Below are 21,037 nucleotides of genomic sequence, written 5' to 3'. Positions count from 1 at the left end.
TTTTTTTTTTAAAGTGTTGTTTGTATTTTTCTTTGACTTTGAATGCAGTGCAGTCTCAGGAAAATCTGTGTGTGTGAAGACTTTTGGGGAAGATTTGAAGAAGCATTGGTTAACGGAGGCTTCCAAATCAGGCCGGACCCCTGGCTTGGGTCAGACCGTCTTGAGTTACACTATTACACATTTTCTTCATATTTTTCCATATTATTGCTGTTCCAGCAATAAAAAAAAAATTATGAATACTGACTTCCCAATTAATCACAATTAATTATGATTACGCCACAGCTACCCTATGATTAATCAAATTTAAATTTTCAAATCATTTCACAGGCCTCTTAGAATTAATTGCATAATAAAAATGAGAATTACTGCATATGGTTTTCTTTGTTCCCATCTACGGAGGGTGATAATGGTTATCAGCAGGCCAGCCTTTTCCTGAGGTGAATCTATTTGCTTGTTGCAAAATCAATCCGAATCAAGGGCATAAACAGAAAAACTGCCAGCGTCACCAGCTTGCAGACACGAGTCTGAAAAAAGGTCACATCGCTCGCTCCTCCAATTTCTCCTACATATGCATTCTTCTCTCCTGCTCGGTACATAAACGTGAAAAGTCTGAGTCAGCCGTTCTCGCTGCTCACACTCAGAAACCACTCTCGCAGTGCTGAGCTGTGTTTACTGGGAACAGAGAGCACAGTGGGCCGCTGTTATTTTTCTCCGCGCTGCTTCTACTGAGCGTAACACAAAGCAGCAGAACCTTTGTGCTCGCAGCAGGCGCCCGAACGGACTGAAGGCTGTCAATATCTTTTCAATCTTCACTGCATTGGTACTCTTTTGTTTTCCTGCTCGATGCTTCTGCAAATGAGCTCTTTGGATTCAGGTGACGGGCGTCATTATCAGACACAACAGAATGTACATTTGACAGAGAGCCCCAAGGGCTGAGGACGAGCGAACAACTCAACACTCTCTTAAACCACAGGCTTTGATAGTGTGATGCTGTTGTAAACGTGCCAAGACGACAAACTCCATTAAATAAAGTATCAATACTGTAATATGGTGCGGGGTGTTACAGAGGAGGTTGTATTATAAAAGACACGTGGACGACCTAAACAGCAACACTGTTTCAAACGTCGTTAACGTCCACATCACTGTCAAGAAAGACAAGGGTTTCAGAAGCAGAAAATACACAGTAACTGATTTAAATAGTCTGCTCTCATAAAGACATCACAGCTAACAGTTTTTTAAATTAAAAAATGTGCATCATTAGATTTAAATTACTGCTAAACCAGAACCATAAAAAACATTGGTTTCCTCTTTCACAAATCAATTATTCTTCTCTGGGGTCTAACTCTTCTCTGTCAAACAAATCCACTGTCTTTACTCAGTCCAAAACCACATTAACCTTGACTCTATGTCAGAGGGCACAAACTACATTTGTGGAAGAGCCAGAATTTTTCTGGACAGACAACATGGGAGTCCAGGCACTCAAATAAAAGTCACCCTCTGCTTCCCTCTTCTGGCCTCATTGTACTCTTATCTACTTTGGCTAAATGTCCTCTACTTCATCGTTTCACCACAAACTTCCCTTATCCTTTCTCTTGCCCTAGAGTGACACCATCCACTGTAGGGCAAATGTTTCCCCCTCAGCACCTTCCATGATCTTTACCATCCATCTAAAAGCTTCTCACCGACTATCTCCACAAACTTCTCTTTTTAAAAAAAAAATTTTGTTCCAGGCTCTGCCCTAACCTGCCTCCACTTTAGTGTCCACTGTTATACTGCACACTATCACTCTCTGCTGCCCTGCTACCCTCTCCACTGGCACCACTTTAAATTTTATTAACTCTCTCAGGTGACATAATCCACCTGTATGCACTTTCTATCACACTTATATCAAACTGTGATCCTTCCTTTTCCTAAAATAAGTCTTGGTCACAGTCATTTCTATCCTCTGGACAAACCTGTCCACAGCCCGGGGGGTTTGGGGGACCATTGATCTACGCAAAACAATCATTTCAGCAACTGTTTCTTTGGTTTCTTTTTTCTTTTGGTCTGTTTGTATGCAAGAAGTATTTAATGTGTCAGTTCTTTTACTGTGAAATATTTGCAGGATTGCAATTGCCTGACTTCATACTGTCTCATGACATTTAGTTGAGTGCCAATATTTAAAGTATATTCATAATTGGACATTTTAAACGTGGACGTGGTCAGAGCCTGAGGGAAAATATAGCACAAGATCATAAACCCTACCTCCAAAATTGTGACAGCTGACCTTAGAACGACTCTTTCAAACTCGGGCGTATCTTTCACGCTGCACTTTGATGGAATACTAACTCAGCACAGCAAAAGGAAACTGGATGTGTTCACTGAACCAACTCTGCTGACTAACGCTGTGAGTGTTTGTGCCTGACAAATCACATAATCAAAGCCAAACAGCAGCAGCTCCCTTGTATGCACAAAAAAAGTTCACACGTCCTTGTTAAAATATTATGCATTTACCATATACGGTGAGGGCTGATATGAAGGAGTTGGTACTGCAACAAAGCTGCATTTATCTCCAAGCTGGGAAAAACAGTCAACATGAATGCAAATGTGAACATACTGCAGCGATATGCTGCCATCACAGCACACTCTTCAGGGTATCAGCCAGTACTGAAAAACAATTATCTGCAACAGGGCCCTGGAGGCCTGGCGTTCTAATTTAAAATCTCAAGAAACGAACTCACGATGCATGCAGGGAAACAACCACCTCTATGTTTTTATTAAAGAAATTAGAACATGAACTGTTGTAAAAACACCAGCGCATAAAGTGTAATGAACCTAACAATTAGGCACTGTCAAATATATGTAACCTTGAAGTTGACCGAGTGATTTCAGTTTGCACAGAACATCAGGGTTATACAGGCCACGAGATGGAGAGAGGAAAATCAAAAGTTGCTGCAGAAGCTCATAAAGTTCTTGTTGTCTACAGAAGCATCTTAAGAATCTTAAGTTGATTAATGGATTTGTCACAGGTGTGGTGGTTGCACAGATATATGAAATTTTAATTATTTTGACTCATCATATTTTATTATATAACCCATGTTTGAGAGGCATAATTATCACCTGTGACAGTTATATAACCCAACTGGATTCAAAATGTTGCGCTGCATAACTAAAAGCACTAAAAAGGGCCATACAATTAATGAGAACATAGAGTCTTTATACTTTTTGTAAAACCCAGTAAATAGACCAAGGTGCCAGACATGAGAGTGAGCTCCACTAAAAAAAAAACAAAAAAAAAGACTGGATGAAGAATAGACAAGGCAGCTGTGAAGTGGACAAGAACATGACAGGGCCGGGAAGTGAATGATAGAAGATGATGAAGTAACACAGAGTATAAACAACTGAGCAATAATGAAATATTATTTCATTTTTGTCAAATAACACAGAACACAGAAAAAAAGTTGAATCATCCTCAGGTTGTGATTCATAAAAATGAACGGGATTTTGCCATTTAAATGGTACTAATGTGACTGGTTGCTCTGCTGTCTTCAGGTATAGAGTTTGCAGCTCCCATGTTTTTTACCCATAGTCCATAACAAAGAGGATTATGGTGTGAAATGCAAGTAAAACATATTTTTTTAAACGTAGGTGTATTCAAATAAAGTTCGCTGTCATTCTTCTTTATTAAAAAAAGAACCGATTCACTCTGGCTCAGCAGTGAGGGAGCTGCTGCTTTTCAACTTGATGAGATGCTGACCGTCAAGTACGATGATTTACTGCGCCGCACAAACCATTCATTAAGACTGATGACATTCTTCATTAAAATTATTCATCATTTAATCAGCGAGACCCAAGTCTAATGGGTGTAAGTGTAAACAGACGGACATTTCTTCACAGGCCGATTCAAAGGGCAAGGTTGAAAGCAGAGGGATCAAAGAGTGCATTAGGAGTAAAAAAAAAAAAATCTGTGTATGCAGCTTGTCAGGTTTACCTCTTACAGACAAATTCAGATATAGTTCAGATGTTTTTGGTGCAATTTGAAAAATTCCAAAAGAAGCTCAGAGAGTAGGGTCAGAAGTTTAGAGAAGAAAGTCTGTGATTTGGAGCCTGGAGGACGACAGAATGGAAAACGCAGTGTTTGCAGTCTGGAGTTACAGTGAGTGACTCATTTGTCTGCATTCTTTAAAGTGATTTCTTTGGGGTCTTGCACTGAAATGACCAAATAAAACAATGGTGCAATCAGCCCCAATGGTTTCATCAGCCTTCCATTTAGCCCTGCGGGAAAATCAGGACTTTAGAAGAACAAAGCAATCTGAGTTAATGATGTGTGTGGAGTGAGTGAGCGGAGTGAATAGAGGGACTGCAAGAGGTTAGAACTGGTCCAGCTCTATTGGTGCGCTGATATTGTTCAATGTCGCCCCTGACCACAAACACATCCCAATGTTGAGACATCAAGATAAATAAACAAATTGACCTGCTAACCAACCCTTTCTACTTAACAAAAAGTACATACATATGTATGTAAGGGTCACAACTCCCTGTTATGAATGTATGAAGAAACATCTGATGTAGAACAATGGGACATGCGAGCTTGAATAATTCAGGCAGATCCAACGTAGAACAAATACTGCTTCAACAGCATGTGGACTACATACCTGAACATGCCTGCGTCAGTGCCCGAGGCAAAACTCTTGCACGCTGTGCAGCGATGCCTTTCTTTGGTGGAAAGGTTTTTCTGAATATGCCTCCAGTTTGTGCATGGCTGTTGCACCAAGAACAGAACGTCGTGAAAAGGCGAACATGCACCATTATGTGACACATTCCTGCAGGCACTTTTTTCACTTGTAAAAACAATTATTAGTTAAGAACAACAGCCATGACGGCTCGTGGTGGAACAAGCTGACGCTGCACCTGCAGTATAAGGACTCTATGTACAGGAACAGAGTGTAATGTTCCTGAGCTTCGGCAGAAAAAACTGCTATCCCTAAGGTCTTTTTTATTTCCAGGTAACGTCCTAAGGTATAATTTTGAGGACAGAACTAGTAAAAACCTACATTTAATTACAATCAAAAAATAACTTTTTTACTGCAAAACTACGCGTGTAATCAATATTGCTGTATGAAGGCAGTCACAATGCAAAGAGAATAGTTTGCCAATAGTCAAGCAAGGAGGCGACAGGCCAAGTCTCTCCTTCTAGGAGGGATGCAGTGATTGTTTCGTTCTCTGGGCTGTGCTCAGAGGGAGCTTTAAAGCATATGTTAGGCTTGATAAAACTTTTGTTGCCAACAGAGGAAAATGTGACCCTTAATGCCCACTGAACATCCTGAAAGGGAGGTGCGAACACAAGGATTTGGAGTTAAAAAGTTGTATTTAAAACAATAAACTAAACTTATTTCTAAAATTGTGCTGAAAAAATATATATGTGAAACATAGTAATTGTATTTTTAGCTTATAAAATAAAATAAAATAGCAGGTCGCTCTTATATTCCCGGGGCACAAAAGTCACAAAAAGTTCACTTCACAGTTCATTATCATTGGTTTTTAAAATGCAGTCTAAAAGCTCAGAGGCTCTGTGACGGAGCCGCTCATCCACACAATACAATGACATGCTCCATTAAGCACTCAGCCACAAGCTTTCAGAAGTGAGCTCCTTCTCACCACAAAACATAAAACTTTATACAGCGAGTAAGGTGGAAAAACAAACTTCTGGAGTCGGTCACATTTTCTCCTTTCCACTGGACACAAAAACTCCAGTTCATATATTTTTTAGAGTCTAAAGTGGCTGTATAAAAACAGTAAAATTGCTGTAATAAAAACCTCTTAAAATGATCTTAAGTATTCTAGGATTTCATCATTGCACATTGTTTGCAGAAAAACAGCTGATGTAAGCCAAGATTAACAACTCTAAAATTAACATCAACTATAACTGCAAAACACAGCCATGGAGTCCGATCTGGTCAGGCATAAAAACACCTCGGGCTACGGTTAAACTAGAGGACAGACTTTGGAAATACACTGGTAATGCAGTATTAAGACACATTGTCAGCCCACCACATATACTGTCAATTAATCTAAGCCTTCTGGAGCCTTCTTTTGCATAATCTGAAATATATATCTTTGTTAAATTCCTGTTCAGTAAAGATATTATACTTGCATCTACTACAGAAAAGAGCAATAGGCTTTAAAATTAAAAGTAAAGCTTCTTTTCAAGTTCAGACTTTTGAAATCCCAACAATAGAAGAATAGCATAGCTACTTAGTTGTTCACATCATCTTTTTTTGTTTGTTTTTTTTTTTTTTTTTTTAGCTTGAAATCAAACAGAAGGCTTATTTCTTCCTCATCACTTTTCTCTAATGTTTATGACAACTCCAGCTTCAGTTTTAACATTACTGTCATCACACAATAGATTTCCATCTTCTATTATAGGCCGAGTGTTTCATCAGAGAGCACAATATACTGGAAAGTATTAACATGAAGAAAATGGAAAAAGTCAATGTCTTGTTTACAGATGGTAAAATATGTGGGAGATAACGAGAAAACCTAGGTGTAAATAACATTGCTCTTTGAGACGCGGTGATGATGCTGCGATGATGGTTTACCGTAGAACGAACAGACAGAACAGAAATGACAGCTTTTTTTCCCCCCCTACTTTATCAGACACAAGAAAGAAAGGCAGTGGCAGACAGTGAATGATAGTGGAGGAAAAACACACACACATTCACATCACCACGGTATCTTAGCAACAGATGGACGACTATTTTATGCCAAATATCAGAAAGTGCCGGAGCCTAGGATGCAGTCTGACAGAATGGAACGATTTAGACTGGCTCCTGAAGGTCCCACAGAGTCGCATCTAATTCAGGAAGCAACTCAGTGGCTTCTATACATTTACCGTCTCTCATTACCCACTATAACAACACAGACGATTATTTTCAGTTTCAGCTTGGAGAATGATGTTAACGCGGTGTGGCAGACAGCTCGGAGCTCGGTGTCAGACTCATGCACCTTGTTAAGTCCTGCTACATATTTCCCTTACCCACGGAGATAAATTCAAGGAAAGCTCTTTCCTACAACTTAAATCTGACATTTAAAACACGGCATGTTTGAATGTCACTATTAATGAAATGACCAAAAATGTACTTTGATGTACATTGGAAATGGCTTTGCCGTGTGCATACAGTGGTGCCTCGAGATACCTCGAGTTCAATAGCAGGAGATGTAAACATCCCCTATTTACTGATATATTTTCATCTAATATGTGCACCAATGTACACTTCTACCCACACTGAAAATGTTTAATACATATTAACTCATTCAAATCAAACATTTTATATACATATATTAAAGGTTGGGGTACTGATTAAACCCTGTGTAAGTCTATGGCACAATATGATTCAATTCTTACAATATATGGTCTGTACTGCAGACAATTCAATTATATTTATATTTTGTTATATCTACTTATTGCTTTAAACTTCAGAGTTGAATTTGCTAGACAGAAACTGGTTGTGCTGGTTACATTCGTTTCATCTGAGATGCTACTTTGTAACTCTCTAATGCCGATAACTGCTCTTCTTTTTACATGCTGCATACTGCCTGGAACTGTGATGTCAGGGGACCTGATTAGTGCATTAGCTGCCAACGCAGCTCACTAATGGTTTTCATAAAATGATTACCCACGACTCACTTTAATGGAAAGCACAATGAAAAGACTACAAACACAACAACACTTTCACCGCATTGATAAAAAGTCTGTTTTAAAAAAAACAATTCTGGCCGACTAACTGATCGTTGGGTGCAGGAAGCAACATGCTGACGGTGTGAAGAAGAATAGTAGGTCATCTATTGTATCTATTTTACAATGCAAATATCACTGAACCGTTTAATGGTTTCCATACGTTGCAGTGTCATTTGAATCACCTCAAGTGATCAAGCACACAGGATTATTGAGATAGAACCAGCGTGGAAGCCTACACTACATTTTTTTAAGTTTCTTTATGCAAAAGTTTTGTGAATTTCCCCACTGTGGGACGAATAAAGGACGTCTTATCTTAACTTATAGCTACTACAGAATAATAATTTCACTGTGAGCCATCATCGCATCAAGGATGAACTTATCTACATTTGACAAAATAATTATAAACTTATAAAAAAAATGAACGATATAAAACAAAAATGAACAGGAAAGTTTTCTTCAACTACACTGACACACATTTTGGCAGTACCACCCACGACTGTAGTAGTGTAAGCTGTGATGTGGATAGCCTATATCGCTGTTTTCCTGGAGATGATCCCTCGGTGACCCACCGTCCACGATGTTTTCAGAGTAGAACTTACTATCATCCACATCTAGCTGTGTAAGCTGCCTTCTACACAGCACCAGTAAACAACACTGTGCACAGTGTATTTCTGGCTCGTCTTATTAGTCGCCACCTAACGTGGCAGAGCAGGTGACACAGAGACTGATAGGCCCAAAGGAGGAGGTAGACGGAAACACTCCTCTTGCTGCTTCTTGCTGAAGCCCCAGAGGATGTAAATTCCGAGACTACAACCGCAAACAGGTGTCTGGGAGTAAGTGCAGGGGTGGAGAAAATGGTAGGAAAAGTTTTTTGTTTTTTTTTCCCACTTTAAAGCACCGAGAATCTGAGAAACAAGGGTAAAAAAGGCAGAAATTCTGGAGGAAAAAACTGATCTATTGTAGATTGATATTCTGACAGGTTCACAACCTCAAAAGAAGCGAACACAATATCCTCAATTAAATCTGAATTTCATAGAAATCCTGACAAACAACACACAGAAACAAGCCATGTCAATATCCCACTTTTTTTTTAAACAACTTGCAAACGCATACCCAGGTATCCAGTGCTTTTTGTACTATTTTAGATTACAGTACCTAAGAGGTATTAGTGCCTGACAAAATACATGTAGACTGTTCTGTTCTCCAATTTTCTTGTATAATTTTGCAGAGAACGTTTTGGTGACTAATATATTCTCAATGGCACCCCGGCACATCCTTGAGCACTAAGAGACTCTTATATGTTCCTTACTTGTTTGGCAGCCTTTCGGAATTACTCCCCATGGCAACAGACAAGTCTGTCAACCTTCAGCAAAGCTACATTCGTAAAGGGCTGTGTAATGATAACTAATAAATAGGATTATGACCTGTCAATATTAAGTGTATTTATGCATGGGATTTTCAAAGCCACCGAGTGCAATTTTATGATGTAAAACTGCTATGTGTCAATAAGGAAAACGAAATAAAATGACTTTGCTCTGTTAGACACGAGGTGTCTCACCTTGATACACCACCCAGATGACTGGCCTCCCTTGACAGTGTCAGACATGTCTCCTCCACGCTCTGCACCTGAGGAATAAGCACAGTGTCTTCTGTTTCTCCAGCTTCTGTCCGATGCTGATGCTGCCGCTGCTGCTGCTCCTCCTCTTCATCCTCAACCTCCTCATTACCTGGCTTCTCCTTCCCTCGACCCTCACTCTCGTTGTCACTCTCTTCACCTAAGATGTCGTCCACCTGTTGTTTTTTTTTTTTGTCATATTAGAAAAGAGCTTCATCAGCTGGGGAATTTATTTTGCACAAAATGTTGAAAAAAATAAATTTACCCATTCAATGCTAATTCACAGCTATTAAAAAAAAAGACTGAAATGTAATTTAAGGATAATCTCATCAAGCCGGAACCCTGTGCACTGCAAATTCTAATTAAGCATTTAATTAGAACAGAGAGGTGATTCCTCCTTTATGAATGATTCAATATTCTACTATACTGTACTTTGAAAAGTTATTACATCTAAGATCAGCCGCGGAACCTTGCTCAGTAACATCAACCAATGCAGCACAGAATAACGTATTAAATTCAGGGACTAGGGCTGTCTTAATTAACTCGTTACGCCTGTACATCTGTTTCTGAAGTTTAATGTGAGTACAATTTTCAACGCATTTTAACGCCTGGCACAGTAATTCCACTGTTCATTCACTTATCCTTGCTCTAATTAAAAATTTAATTAAAAAAAGACTAAAACTAAATATGTATGTCAAAAACACCACAGTGAACTAATGCAATTGTCAAGCGTTTTATAAACCACGGTTGATTTATTTGGCTTCACCTTAAAAGACACAATAATTCCAGAGATAAAGTCATTAAATCAGATGGCTGCCCTGAGGAAACAACCTCGCCTCAGGCAAAGGTAAAGAGTTCAGACTCAAATCTCCATTTGCAATAACAGCCCAAACTGATAACTCTGGCTCCAGCTCATCTAATTTGTTTTTCAAGAGCTCACCATTTACACAATTCCAAGGTCACTGGTCATGAACAGCTCAGCTGTTTTATGAATGGATTTTAAATGAGGATAATAAATTACTGAGTGAGCTATACATAATAAGATAAGATATAATAATAAATATCCATCTTTTCTCTTGCTTTCTTATCCAAGTTCAACACTCAGACAATGAAACCTTTTCTTCGTAGCAGTTAGTCAAATATCCTTGGTATCTGGTTTACTAGAAGGGAACAGTCGAGTCCACATTCACAGCAAATGTTATCTTTGTTCATTGATGCTGCTACCAGAGTAACTGTGATTATTAACCCCCTCAGGCAGTGTTGCATTACAAACCACTACACCACCATGATGGTAATAGTCACATGGGCTTTGAGCCATGTCAGGAAAAATTGTCCATGCATAAAAAATTCTCAGTGAAAATCTAACATCTAAGGCAGACCTGGGCACAAAGGGCCACTGTGGCTGCAGGTTTTTTTTCTTCCAACATATCCAGAACACCCCGACTGACCAATCAACTGACCTAATTATCCACCCCTGATGTGAGGGATAAGCTGTGCATCAATTAGAAAGAAAAATGTGACATTAATAACAAGAAAGATTGCAATGACCAAGCTAAAAAGTATTTTATATAATAGTAAATGTCAAGATTTGTTTTAAATACCATCCTATTATTTGATTATTTTACCCCAAATTAAAAATAATACCTGATGATACAGTGAAAGATTAAAAGACATTGAAAAAGAAACACATATTTAAAAGTAAAAAAAAAAAAAAAAAAAAAGGTACTTCTCTGCTGTGTCATGTTGTCTCAATCTGTATTGATGTCCATAAATCAAATTAAAGTCAACACATATAATTGTGATGACAGAATGGTATATTGGACACCCCGCCAAAAAATGGTGTGCTGGATTGTGGGTAAGGCTGGTGCCATATAGACTGCTACAGCAGGTTAAAAAAAGAAACACAGATGGCAGATGTGAAAAAATGCTGCTGTGGATGAACAGTGAGAACTGCAGCGACCTGACCATGAAAAAATAATCAAACTGAAGTGACTGTTCTGATATGAACCCGAGGTTTGTACTTATATCCTTGTGCCTCACACACACACGTGTTTCTCTGTTTTTCCTTCACGGTAGAAAATAAATGACAACACAATATTGCAACTGCTCCGTTCCATTGTAACACTCTTACATTAACGTCTGCACTTCTGACTTTGCCCAAACTTTGAGATTATCTTTTAACGTCTTTCAAAAGTGTATTTGTTTGCTACACAATGCAGCTGTGTTTTTTTACAAGGACAGTGAGTCGAGTCGAGTCAATCTTATTTTTATAGTCTAAATTCACAAAAAATTGTCTGAATGGACTTGACAGCTTTAAAAATTTAAAAATGTAAGCTTTAAAAATTGTCAAAAATATAGATCTGGTGTAGCATCGGTTGCTTAAAAGTGCTTCTCCTATTATTTTTACTACTACACAAATACACAATTTTATTGTTTCATTGGAACGGATAAAGAAACAATAACATATATCAGTGTAATTTAGTATTCAATCCATATTTATCTCTTAGGAAGCACAGAGAAAGAAAGGAAGCTAACTCAACATTTTGCAAAACAGCTGCGTTTTTCAGCTTTACTTTGAGACTGGGGAAAGAAATGTTTTTATCAGATGCTTAAATCCAGCCTGAGGTGCATGTCACACTAAAAGATCTATGTGCAGCAAAAGAAACAAACAAACCAAGAGTATACTGCGAGGGCTGGAAACTGCTATTGTCCTGAGTAAAGAGCTCCGGCTCAGACAAGGCCAACTTATAATAACAATAAGGCCAACGGTTGCTGCAGCTGCAGCACGGGCATTCTGTATACAAAGTATTTGTTGACTGCTATATAGACCAAAAGAAAAGCGAAGGTCAGAAAATACTTAACGCACATTATACAGCATGTTTTTATTCAAAGGGAAAAATCAATTTAAAACCCCGTCCTTATTGTTATGTTCCGTAAAAGCAGACGTTTTTAGTCAATCAAGAGTAAAGTTTTGAAAGAGCACTGATTCTCCGTTAATGGTCAAAGAAAAAATAATACAGCAGAAGACTTGGAAGCTACATTCTGAGAATTATGTGGAGCAAGAAACCCACAGCAGGAGATTAATACATTTGCAGCCAGTCAATCAGCATTCATTGTCTGGCTAATGTAGTGGGTTATTGCTTAAGTCTCCACCAGATGAGAGCTGTAAAAGGAGGATTTTATAATGGAAATGGCCTCAAATGGGTTTTTATAGGTTTATAATGATAACAATTCATGAAACGGGTGATGAAGGACACAGGTTATTTCTCGCTGGCTTTAAGATGAAACCAAGTCATTATGCCGTTTAATTTTGCTGTTCTGTACCCTAAAAAAATAAGATCAGTGATTCACGATGCATCACTAGAGAATATATTATTAAAAATCTTCCTTTTTTTATGCTTGTTTGCAGAAATAAGCCAAGCTGAAGCTGTGAAGAACTGAAAGGCCTGTTATAACCTTCTCTGTTCTCTGGACTCATCAGGAAGCGTCTCCTTCCTGTCTCCCTCAGTAACTCCAGAGGATTAATTCTCACCACAGCTAAGAACTTAGATCAATACCTGCAGGTAAAGGAAGACATGGGATCACCGTGACTGAGCTCCTGTGATCCTAGGAATTAATGAGCCATGTCTCTGAGGGGCCCTCCAGCAACCAACCTGCCTGCGCCCTGTGTCTAAACGCTCACCTTACTCCGTCTTAGGATTGCTCTCTATCCAGTGACTCATGGAGCTTGGAATAATTAGGCGTTCTTTTAACTTTGACTTGGTGTGGCGTTGGAAATGGTGGTTAAATGAGAGACGGAGCTCCTAAAAAAAACGTATTTTGAAAAGGAACAAAGAAAACAATAATGCAGTTTTATTATTATTATTTTGAAAGGTGATCCAATAGAAATGTGTCTGCAAATGACACATTAAAAAAAAAAGTGAAACAATTGTGGCCATTTATTTTGGTTATTATAAATAAAAACTACATCCTCCATATTAAGTCATGCGTTCAGAGTCAAAACCCTGAGTCAGTCCCTGGTTCCATGCGTAGCAAGATTTAGCCTTGGGTGCCAACAGCATGGCAGTAGCCTGAAGGATGCTGGAGGCTGTTCAACACTGATTCCAAATATGTCCGTTTTAAACCATTTCTCAACATGTGTTTGCCTCATAGATTTAAAGGTTTTAGTGAAAATGTGCTGTCTGGACAAAAACATTGCTTGGTAAAGAAGCAAAAAGTAGTAGTATAGTCATAGTAAATGAATAATACTCCCTTTACTGAGCAAAGTTATGTAGGTTTTTATACAGCATCACAAAAATTCAGTGACGTGGTTTATTCTAGACTTTTTTTTTTAAAGCTGTGCCTTGAATAAAATGTTTAATGGTTTAATACATCAAAACCAACCAGGCGGGGCTTAGACCTCATCAAATAATCACTGCTCAATTGCGGCGAAGCCATTGAAATGTCAATACAAGTGCTACTGGTGTTATGAGATAAAAAGCAAAAGTGAGCATTGAACACCCTATTTACCAAATCAATATAAAACCACCATTGTGTTCGACAGGACTGAAATGACCAGTGAGCCGGATTAAAAAAAAATGCCTTCAAGGCTCAAATCCATCCTTGTACAAAAGGCCTGATTAAAAAAAAAAAAAAAAAAAAATCACAAGTGTGTAGAACAGAGGAGAGAAATGTTGCATGTAGTTTATCATTTGAAAACAGTTATAGTGAATTATCAGATCATCTAAGAAAGGGGGCTATAAAATGCATTTTAACACATCTTATTTATACCATTTATGAAGTATCTAAGTACAATTAAGCAATAACAAATAAAAATAATAATAATAATTTTGGACTGTTGAGAACTGATGATAATGTAGGTATAGAAATTTCTGCTTAAGGCTTAAGGCTAATATTTTGATATATTTTGATAATATTTTCAAGGCATGACTTTTACTGAGCAACATAAAAATACTTATATTTGCAACAGCACTGTCTTAGTAGTCAGTGTTGTTGTCTCACTGCTATAAGGAAGAAGTGGCTGCAATTTAGGTTTATAAACAAGACATTTTTCTCTAAAAGCAGGCATTCTCTCTTTCGCACTCAGGGGTAAAAACAAAATGCAATTCAACTAAATGCTTTTCATTTTTGTTTTGGACAAAAAAGAACGCAATATATTTCAAATAAAGTCTACAAGTCAGATACCAACTCAATTGTAAAAGTCAAATAAAGCAACCTCTTAGAATTGGATTTCAAAAGTAAGGTGTATTAAATCTTTGTGCCTAAACATCGTCACCTCAGCTCAAGGCGATATGTAGGTTTATATAATATATTGTGGAATATACATCTCACACAACAGTTCATCATACCCAAGCCTCAAGTCTACAAAAATAGCCCCATCAACTGAGAGATTTAAATTAAAAATGAAACAGTTACCTGGAAATTACAAATTTGCTCTTGCCACGCTTCAGCTTAATTTAGTTCCGGTTGCAGCTTTGCACAATATAAAAAAAATAAAAATAAAATAATAACAACAGAAAAAAGGAGAGTTAGAAGCCTATTTACCAAGAAGGTATCGCACAGCAGTCAGACTGAGTCGTTGCCTGCAGCTTCACTGTTATTTTACTTTAGAATTGAAGTGAACACTGCATCCTAGTAAGAGGAGTCAGTTTGTCTTTCAGAGCGTGACCAATCGCATGGACGTGCAGATCATTAAGTCAAACTCTCATTGCCGTATCCTTGCAGCATAGAAAGACTGTATTGGACCAATTTTATTCTGACTACCAATATCTGTCGTTTCCTGTATTTATTTTTTGTAGCGTAAAGGACAGTTAAAAGTTGGTGTAAAATCCGAACAAATATGCCATTCATTTTTTCTATGACACATTTAACGCTAATGCTGATGTATTAACACAAATAGTTCTTACCTCTTTGTCCATGCTCTCTAAATCCTCCTTGCAAAGTGTGTATAGAGGCATGGTTTCTGACATGCTCGGCTGTCGTTTTCGACGAGACGGTCCCGGCTGCTCATTGTCCTGGTTGATCTCTCCTGCGTCTTCCTGCAGACTGTTTGAATTTCCCCTGTGGGATGTTTAAAAAAATACTTTATTAAAGTACAACAGCATTTAACCATTCTGAAAATTGAAATAAAAAAAAACATGTATAAATTCTAACATGTATAGTTTCTGTCCTTTAAGACTAGCAATAACTTAATTTAAATGGATGCCATCTTTTGGCACTTTATATCGTAAGCCACACTGGAAATAAAACAGTGAAGTCGAAGTGGAACTATTTTCTGTTCACGTATCTCATTTTTGCAAGATACTTGCATTCGGTTTCAGACACTAAACATAATTAACACATTTTTCATCAAGCCGACCATTAGATCAGTGATGAGAATTGCAAAGGGGAGTAAAGAGAATAATGAAAGTGAAACAGGGAGAAGACAAAGTTAATCTACATGTACATTTTTGTACAACGTTAAACAGATCCTCCTTGGTGTTCAAACACAAACACTTGTTTTTATAAGATCTCCACACTTTCTAAAATTAAGTCGTCCAATTTTATGCTTGCCATCATTAATTAAAATAAATCATCACAAATATTATGAAGATTTCATGCATTAGGTTGGCTCATGCGGTGTATATAGAAAACTAAGTCGGCTTAAAAACTTTTAACAGATCTTTTTTTTTTTTAGGATCTGATCAGAAGATCACAAAGGTTGATACGACTTCATAGATGTAAAAAAGAAAAGGTTTTCAGGCAATTCACTACAATGTTAAGAGACGAGTCCTAAAAAGTAGCCAAAACTCTAACGAGCGATGTTCAGTGGCTTTATGGGAGCAACAGACCACACACTGCCGTAACCAGGGTTTACTTCCAGGCACGTGTAATTAAATTCAGGCAGTGAAAAGGGCTTTATTGTAGAAAAGTTAAGAGCTGGAGATGCTGAGTGTCTCTGCAGGGAGAAATCTGCACAGCGTGACAACGGTACACCTACAGTTTGATTTATAGAGATGGAAGAAATGGACTAAAGGCCCAGAAAATAAATCTCTAGATTTGAAAATTCTTATGTGTAACTATTAATTCAGTTTTTGGCCAATCTATACCTGTTATACCTGTGCACTAAAAGTGAAAAACACCACACGGACATATCTGAAACTGCAACGTTCTTAAAATGGGTTGTAAAAGAAGAGAAACATTTCTTTTGAATGTGTTGTTTATACCTGAGACATGACTGATCCGAGTGATCTGACAGCAACAGAGATGCTGATGTCTGGAGGTAGGATGACGGCCGAGACACCTGAGGGCCCCTGCGAATAAGCTTCCCTGTAACAGGGTCGTAGGTTCGAACCTCTGGGGCAGGAGGTTGAGGTTTCTGGTGAATTGGAAGTGGTTGGAAAACAGTCTTGAGCAAGGAACCCTGATTGTCCGGAAAAGCTGATGGACTGTTGCTCCTTTAATAGAGATGAAAAAAACAGAAATATGACAAAAACATATTACACATACAAAAGTGGATTTGGTTTGAGGCTTAAGACATCACAACACAAAACCCATGGCTCTTTACCTTGGTGTGTTGGAGTAGTCTTCCTTCAGTGGGTAGAGCTGCTCCTCCACTCTCTCCCAGCGTTCCAGACAGCTCCACAGCCAATCAGGGTTGACAACGTGAAGGTGCTTGCAGCCCTGTGCCTGACGAACCTTCTCGGTGCCTGTGTGAGGAGTGAGTGGTAAAAAAAAAAGGATTTTAACCTCGCGGTCAAAGAAGCTTTTATGGCCAAATAAGCTCTGGCTGAATCTGTTAAGTCATTCAGATCGATGTCCAGTCTTTCTCTTCTAGGGTGAAAACACAGAAAATAATTGCCTAGTCAATATTATTAGAAAAGATAACAAGGAGGATTTGTCTTATGGAGAACCTGTTTTCTTCCAACTCAATAGTTCCCAATAAATCTAAAACACCATGGTGTTGTGTTTGAACAAAACCATTAAATAACGAATATTGATACATTTAGAACTAAGACATATTTGCCCAAAAATTACATATATATAATTTTGAATTTTTACACGATCTTAGATTAGACCTGGATTGTATCAGTCCACCTGGAACAATAGTTAAGATCTACTTATTAAGACCGATCAAGTGGATTAGGTGGGTCAGTGAATCAACCTTCTGTTGTACAGCGTGCCTGGGTGGTGAAACACAAGTGTACATGCTGTGCAGACCTTAAAGTGACTTTAGAAGGACCATCATTGATCTGTTCCCCTTTTTCCTTAATGGCTCAGGGTGTTCAATACAATACCAATGTAGAGGCTGATTAGATTAATTAACACGAGCAACACCAGTCAATTTAGTTCGACTGTCCCAAGGATGTGACACTTCCTGCATTCCTCGTTCATCAAAGTGACCTGTTCGTTTGTAGCACATGTGACTGATGTTTCTCTCCTTGTTCACAGACTGATTTCCAAGTGCTGCTGCGAGTGGTTTTACCTCCCACAGCAAGACGCCACTTGGCTTGCTGGTTTTTGTAAGCCAGACATAATATGTGGAAATGCAGAAGTAGATGGGTGTTTGGAATGGAATTTAAATTGTCCCAGCAGTGAGAATTTGTATTCTATCATCATGGACAAAAAGCCTCATGTTGGGTTTGTTTTTATCTTTTCGTTTTGCAGAAATGTGTCCAGAGAAGACTGGGCTTCTGTGCTGTTTTAGCCTATTGTCTCTAAGAACAATGCCAGGATATTGGCTGCAGGGGGTTTTTAACATTCTAAATGATGTAAAATCCTTTTTATCCTCGGAACAAAACACTGGCATCACAGAAACATATTTTGACAAATCAAATGCCAAAAAAAAATAAAATAAAAATAAGTGAAAAGACTGTGACTTGAACCTTATAAATACCAAATCGGATACACTGCTACACAAATTTAGTTGTGATAACCAGTAGATTTCAACATACCAGCTCTAGCTGCAATAAGATGTGTTGTACAGTTGGGATCTTGGGAGTTGAGAACCAGTTTCTTGCTGATCTTGGCTCCCAGGGCTTTGGTGTGATAGAACTCTCGAGTCCTTTCAATGGGGTAGTTGGTGGGGTAGAGACCACTGAAGACTATCATTGTGTCCTGCAGTGTTTTACCTTTCAGCTCTGGGACAATCCTACGTATGTCTGGAATTTCAGGAGCCTCTTTTCTCAGGTACGCCTCGTAGCGAGCAAAGTACTCGGCGTGGATCCTTTCCAACACTTCCTCCAAATAAATCAGGTGATCATCTTGATCAATGTCTGACTCGTCCTCCTCATCATCATCATCTTCCATACTCTGGTCCAGCAGCTCCTCACCCATAGTGACCCCAGACAGCTCACTATTTTGGGACTCCGTTTCTGGCTCTCTCCTGTCAGAGCAGCCATTGCCCAGCTCTGGATCGGGCAAAAGAACGTCGGAAGATTCTGTTATATCAGAATTGTTTTCTTTAATGTCCGCCACTTTTGCCTCTTCCCCATCAACAGACTGATGGATATCGCCTTCTGAACCGGGTGTCTTTTCTTTGCAGGATATGTTTTCATGATCACTCTCTGAAGAAGCAGGCTTTTCTGTGAACGACTCACTGTCGCTGTCACTGGAAAGATCAAAGTCCAGGTTATTGGAGTCCTGCCTGACTGATGATGAATTTGTAACTTCCTGTTCCTCTTGCAGCTTTTTGTTAGCGGCTTCCGTTGCCGTCCTATCAGGCTCCTGAGTTACTCCTAACCCAGCCTCAGGTAATGCCTCGTTCACTGAATGTTTGATTTGTCCTGATTCCTCTTCTACACCCTTACTGGCATGAGTCCATTCATTTGCTGGTTCTTTCTGAGAAGACAGGGATATTGACGACTCATCCTTTCCAGAAATATTGTTGTCTTTTGCTTTTTTCCTGAGGCCGTTATTATGCTCTTCCGCTCCGGCTGTCGTCCCTGCCGTTTCTGTGCTCTCTGCTGACCGAACTGAAGGACCTCCAGCTTGAAAACAAAAAGCAAAGTGAATCAGATTGGTTCAAGCCTTGAAAGAAGGAAAATGTGTCTTTGTAGGTTTAGGGAGCAATCAGTTTTACAACAAAGCACACTGAACCAGTGAGTGTGGGGTGTACTAGAGAAAATCATCCAATTTTACTTAGTTGTGCTGCAAAACATTATTTATGTACTGAATGTAATTTGCATTAATTCATCTGTGCTACAGTGGCAGGCCGCGGACACTAGACAATACAGCTGGATACCAGCTTTACAGAGGCTCTACTGTAGGCTGTGACTTCTGCTGCTGCTGCAAATGTCAACATCCACTTCAGCACTGGTGGTTACGTCCTTCTTCCCCACAAGAGAAGCAAAAACATATTAATTCCTCCTGAAAGCTCCATTATAAACATCCATTCTACCCAAAGGATAACCCAGATTTTTGCTCAGGAAGCTACTCCGGCTGCCCCATTACCACTTCCTGATGTGAAATCTTCCTTTGAGGCAAATCTAAATCCTTTTTGCACACTTGTACTTCAGTGTAAGTAAATCCTCCTGAGCATGAAATAAAAGGGTCAAGTCGTAAACCCGTCAAAAATCACAAAATGTTTTGAAGTACAGAATATTTCTTAATAATGGGCTGGCATACAAACGGGAATTAGGGATTATGAGAAAGGACATTTTAAGTGGGCTAGAAGTATGCTGTAAACTCTGGACTGAAGAGGAGCCTAAAATTATTTGAAAAGGCAGAGCACGCTAGAATGGACACAATCAACCGGCTTGTTTGGTGGATATTTTTAACTTCCCCTGGATGAGGATGGCTATGTTCAAACTGTGCTTTGCAAAACATGTTTTTAGGTTGCAATTTGTCTATCTAATAAGATGCACCAGGGAGGTATAATGTAAGACATCACATTTGCTTTTTATAATGTGCAACAAAGGCAATGTTTTTTAATTAAATTGTTAAATAATCATGATTTATAAATTTGACCAAAACAATTAATTATTTTTTTGTCACAATAGAATTAGCAGAAAGTGTGTGTATGTGTGTTTACGATGCGTTCTGTCCACACTCAAATTTATATAATTCATTCACAGATTTATTCTCCACCATGTTTAAAGCTTGTCTTTCACCCTTAGGAATAATCAACAAAATATGGACCATTACCGAGGCTGGCAGTTGTTGAAATGGTGGAGTGATACCACCAGGAGCTAGCAGCTAATTAATGTGACAGCCTGGGAGAGTGGGTGGAATTGAGGGGGTCCTACCACAGCTCCCAAGGAGACACACTTGTTGTCTCCAGGCAGCACATTTCTCAGTCTGATAATGAGGAGTATAACACCATGGTTCAAAGGTTCTAATGAGGAATTCGTGTCAGGGGAACGGACGGACGCAGGTAAAACATAATGAAACCTTTTAGGACAATGTGTCCCTCCTTTTTGGACACCTGCCAGTTTGTTTGTTTGTTTGTTTTACGCCAGCGTGATTCAGTGTGTTATGGAAACGTGAATTGAAGGAATCGAACGTAAAACAATAGCCTGCTGACATCTCTCCTCTTTGCCAAATGTAAATTTTCAAAGTTTGAGATCAATCCAATTGCTTTTATATGGATTTTTTCCTAGAGGGAAATATAATAAGATTATGTAAAGGAAACTATTTCATGAATTCATGAACAAAGGTGGTATGTAGAAAATACTTTGACTTTATGAAATTAAATTCTATTTATGGTCAATAAATAATTTGCCTAT

The 21,037-nt window shown here is 38.6% G+C and overlaps 1 protein-coding gene across 2 annotated transcripts in view; it reads right to left on the bottom strand.

The window, feature by feature from the left end:
• The window catches only part of ctdp1 (CTD (carboxy-terminal domain, RNA polymerase II, polypeptide A) phosphatase, subunit 1), a 32,030-nt gene that overhangs the window by 5,801 nt on the left and 5,192 nt on the right, over positions 1–21,037 (bottom strand). The window contains exons 8-12 of one of the 2 annotated variants that reach the window (XM_008331363.3): positions 18,266–19,300; positions 16,879–17,020; positions 16,538–16,768; positions 15,239–15,392; positions 9,276–9,508 (exon numbers count right to left, since the gene is read on the bottom strand). In XM_008331363.3, the coding sequence (XP_008329585.1) occupies positions 9,276–9,508; positions 15,239–15,392; positions 16,538–16,768; positions 16,879–17,020; positions 18,266–19,300 (1,795 nt within the window). The remainder of the gene's footprint in view (positions 1–9,275; positions 9,509–15,238; positions 15,393–16,537; positions 16,769–16,878; positions 17,021–18,265; positions 19,301–21,037) is intronic. The other variant, XM_025065028.1, reaches the window with a different exon arrangement.

Source organism: Cynoglossus semilaevis, chromosome 18 (genome assembly GCF_000523025.1).
Source record: "Cynoglossus semilaevis isolate Cse_v1.0 chromosome 18, Cse_v1.0, whole genome shotgun sequence".
Classification (NCBI taxonomy): Eukaryota; Metazoa; Chordata; class Actinopteri; order Pleuronectiformes; family Cynoglossidae; genus Cynoglossus; species Cynoglossus semilaevis.
Note: the sequence above shows the minus strand (reverse complement) of the source record. Positions and strands in the feature narration are given on the sequence as shown.